Here is a 21,553-nt window from a genome sequence, read left to right on the forward strand (position 1 = left end):
GACGTCCAGACACATCATCACACTATGATGTTCCAGGTGGCATGAACTGCGAAACAATTTCCACATTGTCTTAACTGTGTACCAAAACTCGTAACTCAGATATTCATTTCCATGATCATATCGTAGACAGTTTATCCTCTTGTTACGACGAACTTCACTCTGAAACGGAATTGAACTTTTCAACATTTTAGACTTGTGATTCATTAAGTAAATACTCTTGTATCTACTCAAATCGTCAGTGAAGTAAGAATATAGTGATATCCACTGCGTGCCTCAGCACCCATTGGACTGCATACAACAAATTGTATCACTTCCAACAAGTTAATATCTTATTTCATCTCAATGAAAACAAGGCCTTGCTCATGTGGTATGATTCGCATGTTACTAGTGATTCGAAATCAGGTGAGTACAAAGATCCATCAGCATGGAACCTCTTCATGCAATTTATACTAACATGACTCAAGCGGCAGTGCCACAAGTAAGTGGTACTATCATCATCAACTCGTATCTTTTGGCACCAATATCATGAACATGTGTAACACTACGATCGAGATTCAATAAACCATTGAAGGTGATTATTCAAGAAAATAGAGTAACCATTATTCTCTTTAAATGAATAATCGTATTGCAATAAACACGATCCAATCATGTTCATGCTTAACGCAAGCACCAAATAACAATTAGTTAGGTTTAACACCACTCCCGATGGTAGAGGGAGCGTGCGACGTTTGATCATATCAACCTTGGAAACACTTCCAACACGTATCGTCACCTCGCCTTTAGCTAGTCTCCGTTTATGCCGTAGCTTTCATTTCGTGTTACTAATCACTTAGCAACCAAACCGGTATCCAATACCCTCATGCTACTAGGAGTACTAGTAAAGTACACATCAACATCATGTATATAAAATATACTTCTTTCGACTTTTGCCAGCTTTCTTATCTACCAAGTATCTAGAGTTGCTCCGCCTCAGTGACTGTTCCCCTCATTACAGAAGCACTTAGTCTCGGGTTTGGGTTTAATCTTGGGTCTCTTCATTAGTGCAGCAACTGTTTTGCCGTTTCGCGAAGTATCCCTTCTAGCCCTTGCCTTTCTTGAAACTTAGTGGTTTTACAAACCATCAACTACTGATGCTCCTTCTTGATTTCTACTTTCGCAGTGTCAAACATCGCGAATCGCTCAAGGATCATTGTATCTATCCTTGATATGTTATAGTTCATCACGAAGCTCTCATAGCTTGGTGGCAGTGACTTTGGAGAACCATCACTATCTCATCTGGAAGATTAACTCCCACTTGATTCAAGTGATTGTCGTACTCAGACAATCTGAGCACACGCTCAATGATTGAGCTTTTCTCCTTTACTTCATGGACAAAGAATCTTGTTGGAGGTCTCGTACCTCTTAACAAGGGCACAAGCATGAAATCACAATTTCATCTCTTTAGAACATCACTTATGTTCCGTGACGTTTTACAACGTTTTCGGCGCCTTGCTTCTAAGCCATTAAGTATTTTGCACTGAACTATCGTGTAGTCATCAGAAACGTGTATGTCGGATGTTCATAGCATCCATAGACGACGCTCGAGGTGCAGCACACCGAGTGGTGCATTAAGGACATAAGCCTTCTGCGTAGCAACGAGGACAATCCTCTTCAAAGTTTGCTACTATCAACTTTCAACTAAATTTTCTCTAGGAACATATAAAAAATAGTAGAGCTATAGCGCAAGCTACATCGTAATTCGCAAAGACCATTAGACTATGTTCATGACAATTAGTTCAATTAATCATATTACTTAAGAACTCCCACTCAAAAGGTACATCTCTCTAGTCATTTGAGTGGTTCATGATCCACTTACACTATCCCAAGTCCGATCATCACGTGAGTTGAGTATAGTTTCAGTGGTAAGCATCCCTATGCTAATCATATCAACTATATGATTCATGATCGACCTTTCGGTCTCATGTGTTCCGAGGCCATGTCTGCACATGCTAGGCTCGTCAAGCTTAACCCGAGTGTTCCGCGTGCGCAACTGTTTTGCACCCGTTGTATGTGAACGTTGAGTCTATCACACCCGATCATCACGTGGTGTCTCGAAACGACGAACTGTAGCAACGGTGCACAGTCGGGGAGAACACAATTTCGTCTTGAAATTTTAGTGAGAGATCACCTCATAATGCTACCGTCGTTCTAAGCAAAATAAGGTGCATAAAAGGATTAACATCACATGCAATTTATAAGTGACATGATATGGCCATCATCACCGGCTTCTTGATCTCCATCACCAAAGCACCGGCACGATCTTCTTGTCACCGGCGTCACACCATGATCTCCATCATCATGATCTCCATCAACGTGTCGCCATCGGGGTTGTCGTGCTACTCATGCTATTACTACTAAAGCTACGTCCTAGCAAAATAGTAAACGCATCTGCAAGCACAAACGTTAGTTATAAAGACAACCCTATGGCTCCTGCCGGTTGCTGTACCATCGACGTGCAAGTCGATATTATCTATTACAACATGATCATCTCATACATCCAATATATCACATCACATCGTTGGCCATATCACATCACAAGCATACCCTGCAAAAACAAGTTAGACGTCCTCTAATTTTGTTGTTGCATGTTTTACGTGGTGACCATGGGTATCTAGTAGGATCGCATCTTACTTACACAAACACCACAACGGAGATATATGAGTTGCTATTTAACCTCATCCAAGGACCTCCTCGGTCAAATCCGATTCAACTAAAGTTGGAGAAACCGACACTTGCCAGTCATCTTTGAGCAACGGGGTTACTCGTAGCGATGAAACCAGTCTCTCGTAAGCGTACGAGTAATGTCGGTCCAAGCCGCTTCAATCCAACAATACCGCGGAATCAAGAAAAGACTAAGGAGGGCAGCAAAACGCACATCACCGCCCACAAAAACTTTTGTATTCTACTCGAGAAGACATCTACGCATGTAGGGAGGGGAGGAGGCAGCCTCAAAACCTAAAGGTTTGGCCGAAATTGGAGGTGGAGGAGTCCTACTCCAATCCTACTTGGAGTAGGATTCCACCTTCCCACTTGGAAACTCTTTCCACCTTGTGTTTTTTCCTTCTCAAACCTTATGGGCCTTAGTGGGAACTTATTCCAGCCCACTAGGGGCTGGTTTATCTCTTCCCATAGCCCATGAGACCCCTTGGGGCGTGACACCCCTCCCGATGGTCCCCGGCACCCCTCCCGGCACTCCCGGTACACTACCGATGAGCCCGAAACTTGTCCGGTAATGCACGAAAACCTTCCGGTAACCAAATGAGGTCATCCTATATATCAATCTTCGTTTCCGGACCATTCCGGAAACCCTCGTGACGTCCGTGATCTCATCCGGGACTCCGAACAACATTCGGTAACCAGCCATATAACTCAAATACGCATAAAACAACGTCGAACCTTAAGTGTGCAGACCCTGCGGGTTCGAGAACTATGTAGACATGACCCGAGAGACTCCTCGGTCAATATCCAATAGCGGGACCTGGATGCCCATATTGGATCCTACATATTCTACGAAGATCTTATCGTTTGAACCTCAGTGCCAAGGATTCATATAATCCTGTATGTCATTCCCTTTGTCCTTCGGTATGTTACTTGCCCGAGATTCGATCGTCAGTATTCGCATACCTATTTCAATCTCGTTTACCGGCAAGTCTCTTTAATTGTTCCGTAATACAAGATCCCGCAACTTACATTAAGTTACATTTCTTGCAAGGCTTGTGTGTGATGTTGTATTACCGAGTGGGCCCCGAGATACCTCTCCGTCACACGGAGTGACAAATCCCAGTCTCGATCTATACTAACTCAACGAACACCTTCGGAGATACCTGTAGAGCATCTTTAAAGTCACCCAGTTACGTTGCGATGTTTGATACACACAAAGCATTCCTCCGGTGTCCGTGAGTTATATGATCTCATGGTCATAGGAACAAATACTTGACACGCAGAAAACAGTAGCAACAAAATGACACGATCAACATGCTACGTCTATTAGTTTGGGTCTAGTCCATCACATGATTCTCCTAATGATGTGATCCCGTTATCAAGTGACAACACTTGCCTATGGCCAGGAAACCTTGACCATCTTTGATCAACGAGCTAGTCAACTAGAGGCTTACTAGGGACAGTGTTTTGTCTATGTATCCACACAAGTATTGTGTTTCCAATCAATACAATTATAGAATGGATAATAAACGATGATCATGAACTAAGAAATATAATAATAACTAATTTATTATTTCCTCTAGGGCATATTTCCAACAACTCCCTCCCACCAAACCTAGTCCAACTCGGTTTTGGGGGGGAGAGTCCTCCCCCTTGGACTCGGCTGACCCCCTTGGGGCTCCTTGAGCCCCAAGGCAAGGTCCCCTCCCTCCCACCTATATATACGGAGGTTTTAGGGCTGATTTGAGACGACTTTTCCATGGCAGCCCGACCACATACCTCCACAGTTTTTCCTCTAGATCGCGTTTCTGCGGAGCTCGGGCGGAGCCCTGCTGAGACAAGGTCATCACCAACCTCCGGAGCGCCGTCACGCTGCCGGAGAACTCTTCTATCTCTCCGTCTCTCTTGCTGGATCAAGAAGGCCGAGATCATCGTCGAGCTGTACGTGTGCTGAACGCGGAGGTGCCGTCCGTTCGGTACTAGATCGTGGGACTGATCATGGGATTGTTCGCGAGGCGGATCGAGGGACGTGAGGACGTTCCACTACATCAACCGCGTTCTCTAACGCTTCTGCTGTACGGTCTACAAGGGTACGTAGATCACTCATCCCCTCTCGTAGATGGACATCACCATGATAGGTCTTCGTGCGCGTAGGAAAATTTTTGTTTCCCATGCGACGTTCCCCAACACAGATTGGCCCGCACACCTCCACAACGCGAATACGACATCGCTGTGTAGGTCCACCGCCATCCTCGTCGACTACCAAGGCAAACAGGCAAGAGCCACAACCGGCGCTCACCACCATAGAACCACCCACGCTAGAGCAGGGAGGGCGGGCTGCCACCCCGCCCGCATCCGTCGAACGAGGCCGCCGGACGCCCGGGCCAATTCAACACCGGGAGAATATCATATGGAAACCAACATTCAATAAAAACTTCATGCAAAACATATTTTAAAGTTACATAAAATCATTAAAAAAATATGAGATTTTAAGATGATGATGTTTTATTGCCACACAAAATTTCAAGTTGAAACACATCACCAGATGTGAACTACCAAAAGGACAAAATTCAACGTTGAATAGTGACAGTACTATTTGACACTATTCAAAGCTGATTTTGTCTTTTTCGTAGCTCACATCTCGTAATGTGTTTTAGTTTGAAATTTTGCGTCACAATAAAACATCATCCTCTTAACATCTATTTTTTTTTTAGATTTTTTCGTAACTTTAAAACATATTTTTCTTGTGGTTTTTATCGATTTTCACCGAATGTTGGTTTTCGTATGATATTCTCTGCTGCAACCGCTTCGGGAGGGTTGGTGCCATGGCATGAAGCACCGACCTCCTGGAGCATAGGAACAATCTTCCTTGGGTTTGGCGGTTGCCACGAGTAGTTCATGTATGCAACATATCCAAAAAATGAAATACTATAATAATTCACATCCTTGCACGATTCCTTTTATCCATACATTAGTCAGAGCGACTCGTGGGAAACCCAACGCGTGAACATAGCGAGGCATCTCTCTGGTTCGAACTCTGGTGCAGTGTGTCCAGCGTTCTACATTAAGAAAAATGTGTTAGGAAAGAGAGATGTCAAAGCAAACAAACAAACAAAATCATATTTAGACCTTTCAAAAAAAATCATATTTAGAAGTTCCAGAAAATTTTGAAATTATCCCACATGTACATATAGGTATGATCTACATCATGGTAAATTTTCATGAATATCCATTGTGGGTTGCAATTGTTTTTTTCCGGTGATCTATAGTAGCGAATAGCACAACTATTATATATCCGCATATTGGTCTTTTCTTTTTGTATCCCGCAAATAAGCATATATTCTGTGAAATTTTACCTGTACTTAGTGTGAGTATGTATACTTGTCGGACTTTCTTTGGTTTTTCTTTAAAATTATAAATGTGCTCTTTGATTTCCATTTTTAAAAACAGGCTCCAAAGACATGGGCTCATTTAACAATACTGGAGTAATATACAATATTACCATTGACATGATTATATGGTGCATCAGATGTATAGTTCTTATGTTTTCAGTGGTAGTCAAATTGGGATGACTAGAAAGGAAGTTTAATTTGAACCGTCCTATGACAATTCTAAATCCATCTGGAGACAATTTTGTATATATGTCAAACTTCTGCGGTCTCGGAAATGAAAGGCAGAGATATATATCATGTTACCTTCACCGTAGCAAACGTCAGGTTATTTGTGTATGTTATGGTGAACCTGGAGACACATTATATTTCAAATAAGTATACTTATCCAAAGCAATCTATATACTAGTAGAATATACTCCCTCTGTCCCATAATTCTTGTCATTGTTTTAGTTTAAATTCGAACTGAAACAATGACAAGAATTATGGAACGAGGAGTAATACAACACCAATCATGGAGCAATATCTCACAACTTATCATATAAATAATTCTCACCCTGCGGACTGTCCATCTAGATGCCAGGCCCTCCACTCATCCACAATGGGGAAATTGAGTGATCGCACCCAAGACTGTGTACCCAGAAACGGTATAACAGCATCATGGTCTCCACTGTACATCAAAGATAGATGAGGTTATAACATGACACACGGAAATCTCTTTTTATGTATTTATGCTAATACCGTTCTGCACAATTGTGCCTGCAGTTCAGCAAAATAAGTACTCCCTTTGTTCCAAATAAGTGACGCAAATTTTGTACTAAAGCAGCGACACTTATTTTGTGACGGAGGAAGTATAAAGCACACATTTATTATAAGATGTTTACCTGTATACTAACGCACGATAACCTCTTAACGTCATATTACGATGATACTTGATTGTGCTCTTGATGTCCAAAGAATAAGGTAGATCTCGCTCGTGGCACCTCACCCATTCATCCTTGCTACCCTAATTAAATGGCGTATAGAGTCAAACCAGAAAGGTAAAATTTCGATGTAAATACCCAAGATGAAATTTCTCCCCGGGGAGAAAATTAGTAGCTTACCTTCTTGATCCCAAGGGCTTTCCTAGTGAGGTTGTTGTTAGCCCAAAAATATGACAAGTAATTACCATAGGTCTGTAGATGGAAAAAAATGAACCGGATTTGAAAATAACTTTTGGCCATGTAACAACATCTTAATAATTGCACCTAAGTAGATAACAACAGATAGATTTGCACAAGTGTAGTGGAATGAGTACGTGAACATATCATAGTTGATACGTCTTCATAATTGCACCAATATCACAACATACTTTTAGTATTACATCTAAATATAATCCTTCCATAGAGCTGGTGTGTTCTTATATTACTAATGGACAATAATCGACCAATGTTCATAACCATACCTGAACATCACTAGTCCATGGATACGGGGGACTTTGAAAATTAATGTTCAACAGAGATATTTATAGTCTTACACCTCATATACAGGCTAATACGAAACGACTGATAATATGAACCTTAACTCCAAGGTACTGATTGAATGCCCATTACTTACAACATACTGTTTCGGCCTATGATTGAACGACCAGCTTGTCTGACTGAACTTCAGTTTGGCATGTGGAAATAGCTAGAAGCGTCGTACCGGTTAGGGCGACGGTTACGTGTTTATATAGGCAGGCGCAACCCTGAGATATGCATACAAGTAGTTTGAATACAAGGAGATAGAGATAGATATATTCAGTTTAAACTAGAGATAGATTCTAACCGAAAGTCTATCCTAACTTGGTACACAAGTATCCTATCTACATACGATATCTCAATCAGTTTAACATCCTCCCTTAATCACAACTTGGTCAAGTTGAGATTACGTTTGAACTCCTCAAAACTGCGAGTAGGCAAGGCTTTAGTAAAGCCATCTGCAACCTGATCTCTGGAGTGAATAAAACGAATATCCAATTGTTTGCTTGCAACTCTTTCCCTGACAAAATGAAAGTCAATTTCTATATGCTTTGTCCTAGCATGAAATACTGGATTAGCTGCAAGATAAGTGGCTCCAAGATTGTCACACCACAAGCATGGGGCTTGAGTCAGTTTAACTCCAAGCTCTCTAAGTAAGGACTGAACCCAAATAATTTATGCTGTAGCATTTGCCAAAGCTTTGTACTCTGCCTCTGTGCTAGATCTGGATACTGTTGCTTGTTTCTTTGCACACCAAGAAATAAGGTTAGGTCCAAAGAATACAGCAAAACCACCAGTTGATCGTCTGTCATCCACACAACCTGTCCAATCTGAATCAGAAAATGCACTGACTAGGGTAGATGAAGATTTGTTGAATGTAAGACCAGTGCCCAAGGTATATTTCACATATCTAACTATACGCTTGGCAGCAGTCCAATGAATATCAGTGGGAGCATGAAGGAACTGACAGACTTTATTAACAGCAAAGGAAATATCTGGCCTTGTAAGAGTCAAGTACTGAAGTGCACCTACCAGGCTTCTGTAGTTAGTGCTATCCTCTTGATTCAAAAGAATTCCTTCAGTAAGTGCTAGTTTTTCAGAGCTAGATAAGGGTGTTGGTGATGGTTTGCATCCCTGTAAACCAGCTCTTTTTACTAGATCAACAGCATACTTTTCTTGAGATAGATGAAGGTCATTTCCATTTTTCTTGACCTCAATTCCCAAGAAATAATGCAAGTCTCCTAGATCTTTCAAAGCAAATTCAGCTTTTAATTCTTTCAGAAGGCCTGCAACTGCCTCATTGGAAGAGCTAGTAACAATGATGTCATCAACATAGATAAGCACAAATATATATGTGTTTAACCGCTTATAAATGAACAATGATGTATCAGACTTAGATGGAGCAAATCCAAGAGTTTGTAATTTGTGACTGAGGCGTGAGTACCAAGCCCTAGGAGCTTGTTTCAATCCATAGAGAGCTTTATCAAGTTTGCACACATGATAAGGTGAAGTTTTGTCTTCAAACCCAGGAGGTTGTCTCATATACACATCTTCTTCCAGAACACCATGAAGAAACGCATTCTGCACATCTAGTTGCTTAAGACACCAACCCTTGGAAACAACAATGGATAAAACAAGGCGAATGGTTGCTGCTTTTACAATAGGGCTAAAGGTATCTTCATAATCTATACCATATCTTTGTTTGAAACCCTTTGCAACAAGCCTAGCTTTGTAACGATCTATAGTTCCATCAGACTTTCTTTTGATCCTGAAAACCCACTTGCAATCAATTAAATTTTTACCTTGCTGTGGGGGAACAAGATGCCATGTTTTATTTCTCTGAAGAGCCATGTACTCCTCCTCCATTGCTTGTTTCCATCGAGTGTCATCAAAAGCCTCTTGAAGGGTACGAGGTTCACCTGTGGAGCATGCCAAGCCAAACTTTGTAATGTGCTTATAGTTGACAGCCTTAATTACCCCTTTTTGGAGACGTGTCCGTGGCGGTGAGGAAAAATCAGCATCGTTTTGTGCTGATGGAGATGCCGGTACAGAGGATCCTGGAGCTGGTCCTCTCTGGACAGTATCCTCCTCGAGGTGCGCGTCGGCACCAGGAGGAGAAGTGGTTGCTGGGGCAGTTGTGGCGCGCGCTGGGGCAGTTGCGTCGCGCCTCACGTAGACGTGGCTCGGGGCAGTTGGCCAGCGAGCAAGGGGAGACTGCATGGGTGCCGCAGAAGATCCGCCCGCGCCAGCCCCAGGCGAAGGCTGCATGGGCGCAGGGGATCCAGCCGCGCCGGACCCAGTCGGCTGTAGGGGAACCGCGGCCCACGTGTCGCCAACAGAAGAGCAGGCGGGGCCATCAAGGGGGATCCTGACAACCGGCGGCTGCACAGATCCCGGAGAAGATGCGCTAGGCTGTTGTTGCTGTTGCGGTTCCGATCCCGAGGAGGATTTGCTCCCCTGCGGGAGGCACATGCGATAATGCACTGGAGTGTCATCCGTTTGCACTGGTGCGGCCGTATTTGCACCTGAATTTTTTTCTGCAGCATCACAATTCTCAGAGAAACTTGTAAGAGGGTTAGTCAACAGTGGATCAGCACAATTATTTTCCCCTGGAAGAAGAAGGATTTCTTGGCGAAGTAGTGCACCGGCGTTGGGGTTGAGATCAACAAAAGGAAATTTTGTTTCATCAAACACTACATCTCGAGAAATATAAACTCTACCAGTGGAGACATCAAGGCATTTGACACCTTTGTGTTGGGCACTGTACCAAATGAAGACACACTGTATGGAGCGGAACATGAGCTTGCGATTATTGTATGGTCTAAGGTTTGGCCAGCAAGCACAACCAAAAACACGAAGGGAATTGTAGGCTGGTTTGGCATGAAGGAGTTTTTCCGTGGGAGTTTCATAGTTGATAACTCTACTAGGCATAATATTGATGAGGTGCACGGCAGTAAGAAAAGCTTCATCCCAATATTTTAGGGGCATGGATGCACGTGCAAGTAGGGCAAGCCCTACCTCAACAATGTGTCTATGCTTGCGTTCAGCAGACCCATTTTGTTGATGGGCATGTGGGCAAGAGACATGGTGGGATATACCTAGTTTTTGGAAGAAGGAGTTTAATTTTTCATATTCCCCTCCCCAATCTGATTGGACAACAATAATCTTGCTATCAAATTTGCGTTCAACGAGTGCTTGAAAGTTTTCAAAGACTTGGAATACATAGGATCGTTTCTTAAGAAGATAGATCCATGAGTATTTGCTATAGTCATCAATAAAACTAACATAATAAGTGTATCGACCAACAGAGGAGGGTGCAGGACCCCAAACATCAGAAAAGATAAGTTGCAATGGTTTTGTGGACACACTTGTAGAAATAGGATAGAGTAATTGATGGCTCTTGGCCTTTTGACACGAATCACAGATTGTTTCAGAATTATGCTCTTCGACATATGAGAGCTTATTTTTCCTAAGCACACGTTGAACTAATGGGAAACATGCATGCCCTAAGAGATCATGCCACCTTGTTGAGGACACCTTCACGACACCACACACACGCCTACGAAGCCTTCTAAGCTCGGGAATCAACGGGTAGAGTCCTCGCACGCATCTACCTCTGTATAGGATTTTCTTCGTGGCCTGATCCTTGATCAAAAAGAAAAAAGGGTGAAACTCGAGGAAGACATGATTGTCAAGTGCAATGCGATGAACAGAGAGAAGGCTCATTGAGGCTTTGGGTACGTGCAGGATTTTTCTGAGATGGAGTTTTCGATGGGGGGTTTTAATAATTGAGTGACCAATGTGACTAATTCTCATACCTTCTCCGTTTGCAGCATGGATTTGATCTTGGCCACGGTACTTCTCCCGCATGGTTACTTTCTCCAGCTCGCCAGTGATGTGGTTAGTTGCACCACTGTCCACGTACCAGTTTGTATCGACCCCATACGAGGCCTCAGCTCCGCCGGCGACCTTGTCGTCCTGAGATGAGTTGTCGTCATCTTCAAAGCGGTACCAACAGTCCTTGGCCGAGTGCCCCGGTTTGCCACAGATCTGGCACCGGATGGCATCTGGCCGTGACCTGTTGTTGGAGTTACGACAGCCCCTTGTGTTGGTGTAGGAGGGCCTGTCGTTGATGTTGTTGTTGCTGCGGGAGTTTGCGCCGTCGCGGTTGCTGTCGTTGGTGCTTTTCCCTTTGCGTGGCGATCCACGGTAGCGAGAGTTGCCACCGCCTCGACCACGTGAAGCAGCATTGGCAGAGGATTTGAATCCACTGCCAGAGCCCGTGCCCTGGTAGAGCGCGACATGCTGGTCGAAGTTGCTCATCTGGGCATAGAGCTCTTCAAAGGAGACCGGCGTGGTGCGTGCGTCGAGGGCGGAGACGAGCGGCTGGTACTCCATGTCGAGTCCAGCAAGGATGTACGAGATCAACTCGTCATCGAGAAGAGGTTTTCCCGCCGCGGCAAGTTCGTCGGCGAGTGATCGCATATGCGCGAAGTAGGCGGCCACCGTTTGTGTCCCCTTCTGGGCATTGGCCAGAGAGATGCGAATATTGTTCACCTTGGACAGCGACTGGGAGGAGAACATGCTAGCCAGTGCTGTCCAAAGTTCATGCGCATGGGAGATTGATGTGACCTGCACCAGAACCTCTTTAGACAGATTGTTCAGCAGGTAGCCTAGTACCTGTTGATCCTCTCGAAACCAGATGGAGTGGAGAGGGTTGACGATGAAGATTTCCTTCCCGTCCTTGTCCTTGGTGACGACCTCCCTGGCTGGCTCCGGTGTGGCTCCATCCACATATCCGAAGTAGCCGGCACCTCTGAGCTGCGGCACGATCTGGGCTCGCCATAGGATGTAGTTTGCTCGGGTAAGCCGCTCGGTGACTTGGCCAGAGAAACCAGAGTTGGCGGCGGCGGAGGTGGCCATGATAGCTGTGACTAAACTCTAGATGTGATGGAAGAGATTGGCTCTGATTACCATGTGGAAATAGCTAGAAGCGTCGTACCGGTTAGGGCGACGGTTACGTGTTTATATAGGCAGGCGCAACCCTGAGATATGCATACAAGTAGTTTGAATACAAGGAGATAGAGATAGAGATATTCAGTTTAAACTAGAGATAGATTCTAACCGAAAGTCTATCCTAACTTGGTACACAAGTATCCTATCTACATACGATATCTCAATCAGTTTAACATGGCAGACTGACCTAATATAACGTGCAACAGATCAGTCAGCTCGGACTTACAAGTTACAACTTTAGTTCCTTGTACCAGTTTGATATCGAATTCCCTTCCTAATCAAACTTTTGAAAAGTTGGATAGAGTTCTTACTAGTGTTGATTGGGAACAGAAATTCCCTTTGGTTACTGTGCGTGCACTTCAACGTGCGATCTCCGATCACACTCCCCTTCTGTTGGATACAGGGGATGCATTGCATATGGGTAATCGAGACAGCTTCTCTTTCGAGTCCAGCTGGTTTTTAAGGGAGGGCTTCATGGAGATGATTGCCAGGGAATGGAATAGGACTTCGGGTGGAGCATCTAATGTGGAACGATGGCAAAATAAAATTAGACATCTAAGACAATACCTTCGTGGTTGGGCTAAGCATGTCTCGGGGACCTATAAAGATGAGCGGGAGAGGCTCATTAAATTTATAGATGAGCTCGATCGAAAGGCTGAGTGCTGTTTGCTGGATGAGAACGAACGTCATCTCAGATTTGAGGCCGAACAAAGGCTTCGTACTCTTCTTAGAGAGGAGGAAATTAAGTGGGCGAATAGAGCCAAAGTTAGAGCAATCATCCATGGGGATAATAACACCAAGTTTTTTCACTTAGTAGCCAATGGCAAACACAGGAAGAAAAGGATAGTGCAGCTTGAACAGGATGAGGGTACAATAGTAGGTCACGAGAACTTAAAATTGTACATCTCAAATTATTATAAACAGCTTCTTGGTGCTCATCATGATGGTTTTGTGACTATGGACGAGCACCAGGTAGCAGATATTTCTCAAGTCGGTGAGGCCGACAATGAGTCTTTATCTGCTCCTTTTTCGGAGAAAGAGGTGCTTGATGCGATTGGAGGTTTGAAGAGTGGCAAAGCCCCTAGTCCTGATGGGTTTCTGGTGGAGTTTTACAAAAACTGCTAGCATATCATCAAGGCGGATCTTATGGCAATGTTTGATGATCTGTTTGCTGGTAACCTACAACTCTTCCATCTAAATTTTGGTACTATAACGTTGATACCAAAGAAGGAAGGGGCGACCCGTATTGAGCAGTTTCGCCCTATATGTTTGCTTAATGCTAGTTTCAAAATATTCACAAAGGTTGGAACGGATGGACTAACTAAGATGGCACATTCAGTGGTGCAATCTTCGCAAACCGCATTTATGCCTGGGCGTAATATCCTTGAAGGGGTAGTGGTCCTTCATGAGACTCTGCACGAAATTCACTCAAAGAAACTTAACGGAGTGATCTTCAAAGTGGATTTCGAAAAGGCCTATGATAAAGTCAAATGGTCCTTTTTGCAAAAAACCTTGCGGATGAAGGGGTTCGATGAGCTATGGCGAAAGCACATAGATTCCTTTATTACAAGAGGGAGTGTCGGGATCAAGGTCAATGATGACATTGGTCACTTCTTCCAGACACTTAAGGGGCTAAGACAAAGGGATCCAATGTCTCCTATTCTATTCAATATTGTTGTGGATATGTTGGCTCTTTTGATTAAGAGAGCTAATGAAAAGGACCTTGTAGGTGGACTAGTACCTCATTTGGTGGATGGGGGGTGTCTCTATTCTACAATATGCTGATGATACGATACTCTTTATGGAGCATGGTCTAGTGAAAGCTAAGAATCTTAAGCTCATCCTTTGCCTTTTTGAACAGCTATTTGGGCTGAAGATAAATTTCAATAAAAGTGAGTTGTTTTGTTTTGGTGAAGCCAAAAACCAACAACATATTTATAATCAGCTATTTGGGTGTGTGGCTGGGGATTTACCTTTTACGTACTTAGGAATTCCCATTCATCACCGTAAACTTTCCAATGCTGAGTGGAAATGCATTGAGGAACGGTTTGAAAAGAAACTTAGTAGTTGGAAAGGTAAGCTCCTTTCTTACGGAGGTAGGTTAGTGCTTGTCAATTCAGTATTAACAAGCATGCCGATGTTTCTCCTATCTTTTTTTGAGGTACCTCTGGGAGTGCGAAAAAGATTGGATTTCTACCGTTCCCGTTTTTTCTGGCAAAGTGATGAGGTCTCAACTAAGTATAGGCTGGCTAAATGGGATATTATTTGTCACCCCAAAGAACAAGGAGGTTTAGGAATTGAAAATTTGGAGACCAAAAATAGATGTCTTCTCAGCAAGTGGCTGTTTCGATTATCTATGGAATCCGAAGGGATGTGGGTACAAATTTTGACGAACAAGTACCTTCACTCCAAAACTTTATCTCAGGTTACGGCTAGACCACTACACTCGCCGTTCTGGAAGGGTCTGATGCGGGTGAAAAACTCATTTTTCAAAAGATCGAGGTTTATCATTGGTAATGGTGAATTGACCAGATTCTGGGAAGATTCCTGGCTAGGAGATTCGCCTTTAGCTCTTCAATACCCGCGACTGTACCATATTGCCCAACGTCGACAAGTGTCCGTTGCCGCGGTATTTCGTGAGATACCCCTTAATATTCAATTCCGTAGATCTTTAATTGGTGATAGATGGGTCTCCTGGTTGCATCTGGTTAGAAGGTTAATGGAGGTTAATCTTTCTGACAGGATTGATCGAATTTCTTGGAGTTTAACATCGAATGGGATGTTTACGGCTAAATCCATGTATTCTGATCTCATTGATTCCGTACCTATTCCAAAAACCCAGCATATTTGGAAGGTCAGAGTGCCTCTTAGAGTTAAAGTTTTCTTGTGGTTTCTTCACAAGGGAGTTATTTTAACAAAGGATAATCTGGCAAAACGGAATTGGAAAGGTAGCCCCAGATGTAGCTTTTGTCCAAGGGTAGAGAGTATTCAGCACCTCTTTCTCGATTGTCCTATGGCTAAACTTGTTTGGCGCTCAATTCACATTACTTTTAACATCCCTCCTCCTGTTAACTTGAACTCGTTATTTGGAACGTGGTTACAGGGAGTCGATGTTCAATTGGCCAAATCTATTTGTGTCGGAGCATGTGCTCTTTTATGGGCTTTATGGAATAGCAGAAATGATTTGGTTTTTAACAGACTACGTGATATTCACTTTCTGCAGGTTATCTTCAGAACTACTGCACTGATCCGCACATGGTCGTTACTAACTCCTGTGGCAGCCAGGGAGCCTATGGTTACTGGGTGTGTCTGTTGGGAGATGGTAGTACAGGGTATCTTCAACCGGTTTGGATGGCGTCATATTAATAGGATAGGTGTTTAGACATCTACATCTTTTAGCCACTTCCGGCTTCGGCGCACTGTTCGCCATGTATCTTTTTATTGCAACTCTTTTTTGCTTTCGTCACTTCTGTACTTTGTGAAGACTTTGTTTGGTTAATATAGGGCTGCATGCATCTCTCGATGCAGAGGCCGGGGCAAGGCCTCCTTTTCTAAAAAAAAAACTGGTGTCTCGATACAAATGACCGATAGTACTCCAGAAATAGTAAGTTTAACTCTCTCAAACTACTGACCGTCTGGGTCACTGATAAACTTCAATGCAGCATTTGATAGAAGAACCCATACAAATGAAACATCTGGTTGTAATTTGGTCTTCATACGATTATTTCAGATAAAAGTACCTACATTCTAAAACCTTATCCCAGGTAAAAGTCAGATCCAATGATTCATCATTCTGGAAGGGATTGATGAGAGTAAGGTCAACCTTCTTCCATAAAACCAAATTTATTCTTGGAAACGGTGAGGGTATGAGATTCTAGGAGGATTCATAATGGGGGGAGATGCCTCTGGTCGTTCAGTATCCAACTCTCTATAATATTGTGCAACGCAAGGAGGCGTACGTTGCCACAGTACTTCAGTCAAATCCTCTAAATATCCAATTCAGACGGTCATTAATAGACCATCGCTGGGCGGAATGGCTACACCTTGTGAGGAGGCTCATGGATATCCAGTTATCAGAGGAACCTGATAGGGTGCATTGAAAGCTTACAAGTAATGGAATATTTACGGTCAAATCGATGTATCTAAATCTTATTGACACGACTACTATCCCAAAATCCATTAATATTTGGAGAGTCAAGGTACCCTTAAGGATCAAGGTCTTCATGTGGTTTGTGCACAAGAAGGTGATTCTAACTAAGGATAATTTGGCTAAACGTAATTGGAGGGAAAGTACTCGATGTAGCTTTTGTGATAACGAAGAGAACATTACACACCTCTTTCTCCAATGTCTACTTACGAGAGTTCTTTGGCAGACGGTGCGTATAGCTTCAACATTGTACCTCCGGATAGCATTGACACGTTATTTGGAACGTGGCTAGATGGAGTTGATATGATTATTGCCAGACACATTCGTATTGGAGATTGTGCACCTCTTTGGGCTATATGGAACTGTAGGAATGATGTGGTTTTTGACAGACATACATATATACATTTTTTGTAGGTACTTCACAGAGTTGCGGCATTGATCCGTACATGGTCATTACTCACTCCTGCGGAAACCAGGGAGCCTTTGATTACTGGGTCTACCCGATGGGAGATGGTAGCACGGGATATCTTCAACCAGTTTGGATGACGGTCCAGTAATAGGATAGATGGTTAGGCATCTAGGCCTGTTTTGCCGGTTGTGGCACTTTTTGTCTTACCTTTACTTATTTACTGCTATGTCAAAGACTATGTTGAACCGAGATCCGTTTGTTTATTTTAATAAAGGGGCAATATGCATCGTGTTGATGCAGAGGCAGGAGGTAACCTTTCTTTTCTAAAAAAACGATTATTTCACATGGACTTACTTGGCAATCCATTGGAGGACGAGGAGGTTGATGTTTCAGCACTCCTGTTTCCTCCTTCAGGATCTTTCTTTCTGTATCCCCGTTACCTGGTCCGGAAGACGCATAAACACACCTTTTGTACAAAATGTGTGGATGCGAAATTTCATTCCACAGCTGCAGTGGAACATCAATTAGTTGGTTCAAAAGAACATATTAATGCGTCAAACAGATTAACAGAACCATATAGTAAGTTATTATACAGAGTCAAACACTGGAGAATGGCATGCTCGAGAGAGGGATACTTGTATCATTAATTTTCACTTGATTTGTATACGAAAGAAGAGGGAGAAAGTCCAAGTAGTTATATCCTTACTTGGCTGAACCTGTACAAAGCTTGAGCGCAGAGCACATTCTTGGGGTTGTTATAATCTTCCCCTTGGCAGTGCTCCGTTATCGTCTAAAGATCGATCACATGCAAGCACATGGAGACATAATTAACAAACCTCATATAGGCGCAAGTAGTAAACTGCAGGTCCATAGGTGAATGTGTTGGAGGCATGCCTAATTAATCACCTCATACAATTGATCGGAAATGATGCCCACTCCATGAAGAAATGGCACTCTAGATCCATAATCAATGCTTTCACCAGTAGCCGGGTTGCCGACCAGATAGCCCTGCTCAACAATACAAATTGTGGTCAGGTTGGGATTATGGCAGCTAAAGTTTTCTCGATAAAGAAAATATATTAATATCAAGAAGATATCAATTACATTCGATCTCTGCATCAATACGATATCAAACAGGTTGTCCAGACATCGAGGATGCAAACAACCAAACTATTACATAAGGAAACGATACGGTGTGAATTTAGAGCACCTTAAGATTAATTAACGGCCTCATTCCAGCTTCAATATCTGAAAAAAACATACCAGTATTTAAGCATGAATAAACTATCTGTTTTTCCAAAGGACCTTAAACGCCTCATCGGTGCAACATACCCTCTGATATCTTCTGTGCGAGAAATGGAACGATCTTTCCGCCGGATGAGTCTCCTCCGATGTAGAAAGGATTTGGGAGGTAATCAGGATGCTCGGTGAACCACTGATTAAAATGATAAATACAAAGTTGTAACTACGCAATTTTGTTCTTTGTCCTCTGGTATCCATCGATCCCTCGGGCAAATAGCAACAAATTTCCATACAAAATGCCCTTTTCTCCCTGTAGCTATTTGCGACGCTTACTTTACCCCATATTTTGGTTCGGATCACTTAACAACCCCAGCAAAAAAGTTCTGAGGTCTACAAAACCTCTTAACCAAAGATTGTTGATCGGGTTTTCAGGACAAAGTGTCAATTGCACGGCGACACCATGTCATATTCCTTCACCCTACGGTCTGCCGCGCGTCGATGAACTCCCTATGCGTGCTTTTGAATCGCTCCATCCGGCTGCCAAATGTGTCGTCCCCATCAGCCTCATAGACCGCACCTTTTAAGTAATAAAGTGACCTTTACCGAAAACCCCATCATCCGCCACGTAGTGAACCTTGTTCTAGACGCGGTCAGTGGCGATGAACAAGCGGGGCAAATTTAGGCCTCCTTTGGTTTGGAGGATTTTCACTGGAATTCTATAGGATAGGATTTTTGTAGATTTTTTTTCTTTAGAGCCCTTTAATTTATAGGAATTAGTGCATTCCAATTTCTACATATGATTGGTTCCTATCCTTCACATTTCAAAGGAAAATAAAACAGAGCCTAGACTTAATGGAAAAATTCCTATGATGTGAACCAAATGACATCTCTTTTCCTAATTCTACTCATAGGATTTGAGATGCATGTCATCTCATTTCCTACAAGTTTCCTATTCCTATAATAATCCTATCATATGAACCAAAGGAGACCTTGGGGATTTCTCCGTGAGACGAGCTTTTGTGTGTGTAATTGAGGCCATGATGGGAGTTTAGCACTAGACACGAACCCATTTTAAAAAACAGGCTACCAAGGCAGACCAACTTCAGGGGCGGCAAGCTTGCCGGAGCCGGAGAAGAAACTAGGGTTCCGGGGAAGGAAAGCGGACCGTTTTCCTTTGCATACCTTGGTGAGGAACTTCTTGAGCTGCAGCGAAGAAGAGACTTCTCCAACGTCATAGCCTCTGGGGTCCCGGGAGAAGGAGAAGCCGGCGCCGACCGGCGAGTCCACGAACAGGACACTGGCAACCTTGGTCCATGCGTAGGGGTGGTACCGCAGCCGCGGCACGGTACCGTTGTAGGGCTCTCCGATCAATCTCAACGGCCCTATCTCGAACAGCAGCGCGCTGAGGACGCTGCAGCGGTCGCCGCCGGTGAGCCAGACGACGACCGGGTCGCGCCGCGGGTCGCCCTCCGACTCGATGAAGTAGTAGAAGAGCTCCGAGCCGTTCTGCTCGTCCACGGTCACGTACCTGCCATGGCATGGACAAGGAGCTTGTGAGCGCGCGAGTGGGCTTGCAATGCAGTAAGTAGCTAGTAGGACCGAGGAATGCGTGCGTGCGTACGTACGTACCCGGTCTCAAGCCGGAACGGGAGGGGGCCGTCGAAGCCCGGAAGGCCGGCGACGAGCGTCGGGGCCGCGTCGGCGGCGAGGAGGAAGGGGCAGCCGCGCGGCAGAGCGGAGAAGAGGCAGAGGAGGAGGAGGAAGACGAGCCGCAGGGGCCGAGACACCTGCGCCTCCATGGTTTCCCGATGGAGACTTGCTCCCCTGGCCGTTCGGACCTCCATCGGTTGCTCCACCTGATTGCCAGCCGCTGACTTCGTTTAATACTAGTACAGTATACGTACCACGGAATAGGAGTAGTTGAGAAAGTCTGGCAGCACATGTACGTCACGGATCAGATAAAGACGGTGTGCATCTCGTGGGTCTTTTCCAGTGTTTTCCGGTAGCGGTACCGGAGAGAGGCGGAGACGGACAGGATGCGCGCGCGAGGCAGACAGCACGTCTGTGACGGAGCAACACCAACCACGTGCCGCCTTCTTCTGAAGTGAGTACGTATATACGGCCCTTGAAGCGGCGAAGCATGGCCGGTTCCGCCGTGGAGCAGGGCAATGGTCCGTGGTGTGTGTGTGTGTGTGTGTGTGTCAGGAATCGTTCACGATGAGCGAAGTGCAACCGCATCTACTACTGTACTACTTTTTAGGCATACACGGACCACAGTTTCAGAATGAAGAGGATGTGTGCCACAGTTTCGGAATGGCAGCAGATTCTCAATGAGTACCTGTACCTGAAGAGGATGTGTGCCACAATTTCAGGCTCTTTTTTGCAAAGCTGACAAAGGTCACAGTTGGGTCAATCCCTACTTTGGAGACGGTCCGCAGTCCAAACTCGGTTCTTGATGACAAGGCACGCAAAAAAAAAATGCATTTGAAAGACCATGATGGTGGAAATCCTCCCGTCAAATTGTATCTTCTAAGCGTTCGGGTCAAATTTATCTATGTAGTTGGTGGAGCTGAAACCTAAAGGATCTCTGAATACGGTCTATGTCTTGCTTATAGCGAGACAGTAGCTAAAAGCCTAAAAGGGAGCTACTATTTGATGCACACCGAGCTTCGTGACACACAAACGCGCAGCCTCCCTCCACCTGGCCCACACTTGTATTCAGACCCATCTGCTATGCGAGTCACCCCTGTTTTTCATTTTTCATTTTTGATATTCGTTATAATAATTCAGGATTTCCAAAAAGTCCAAAATTTTAAAAATAATGTGAAATTTTAAAAAAATTGCATTCAAAAAATGTTCGAGAATTTGAAAATACATTCATAAATTCAAAACAAATGTTCATGATGAAGAAACATTTGGAAAATCATATATTTTTCACATGTTCCAAAACAAAATGGTGAATTTAAACAGTACTCGAGGATCAAAAAATATTCGGGACCTCAAAAGGTACACGAATCAAAAAAAATATTAACGATTTAAAAATGTTCATAACTTTTGAAAAATGTTTTAGACTTTGAAAATTCAGAACTTTCAAAACAATCCGTAAATTTGTAAAAGAGGTTGGTGAGTCTATAAACAATATTCGCAAAAT

General features: G+C 43.8%; 1 protein-coding gene and 1 non-coding gene across 3 annotated transcripts; both read right to left on the bottom strand.

Annotated features, from left to right (window-relative positions):
* Positions 1-5,601: 5,601 nt before the first annotated feature.
* On the bottom strand, positions 5,602-20,258 carry LOC123447846 (serine carboxypeptidase-like 19). 2 transcript variants are annotated; one of them, XM_045124544.1, is made up of 12 exons: positions 20,032-20,258; positions 19,585-19,930; positions 18,493-18,595; positions 18,371-18,408; positions 18,067-18,168; positions 17,867-17,950; positions 17,515-17,667; positions 7,193-7,264; positions 6,974-7,095; positions 6,646-6,759; positions 6,396-6,441; positions 5,602-5,759 (listed from the first exon to the last, which is right to left on the bottom strand). In XM_045124544.1, the coding sequence occupies exons 1-12, from the start codon at positions 20,244-20,246 to the stop codon at positions 5,676-5,678; spliced, it is 1,479 nt and encodes a 492-aa protein (XP_044980479.1). In that variant the 5' UTR covers positions 20,247-20,258; the 3' UTR covers positions 5,602-5,675. The 2 variants fall into 2 exon arrangements, with proteins under 2 accessions (XP_044980479.1, XP_044980480.1); XM_045124545.1 differs by lacking the exons at positions 18,371-18,408; positions 18,493-18,595.
* On the bottom strand, positions 11,896-12,031 carry LOC123451574. The gene has a single exon (XR_006632414.1). It is a non-coding gene; the product is annotated as a small nucleolar RNA Z247 (small nucleolar RNA).
* Positions 20,259-21,553: the final 1,295 nt, after the last annotated feature.

Source organism: Hordeum vulgare, chromosome 4H (assembly GCF_904849725.1).
Source record: "Hordeum vulgare subsp. vulgare chromosome 4H, MorexV3_pseudomolecules_assembly, whole genome shotgun sequence".
Lineage (NCBI taxonomy): Eukaryota > Viridiplantae > Streptophyta > Magnoliopsida > Poales > Poaceae > Hordeum > Hordeum vulgare.

Coding starts and splice junctions, on each gene's coding strand:
- LOC123447846 (XM_045124544.1), bottom strand. CDS start 20,246: ATGGAGGTCCGAACGGCCAGGGGAGCAAGTCTCCATCGGGAAACCATG. Junction 19,931..20,031: donor CCGTTCCGGCTTGAGACCGG/GTACGTACGTAC, acceptor ATGCCATGGCAG/GTACGTGACCGTGGACGAGC. Junction 18,596..19,584: donor TCAAGAAGTTCCTCACCAAG/GTATGCAAAGGA, acceptor CATTTTAATCAG/TGGTTCACCGAGCATCCTGA.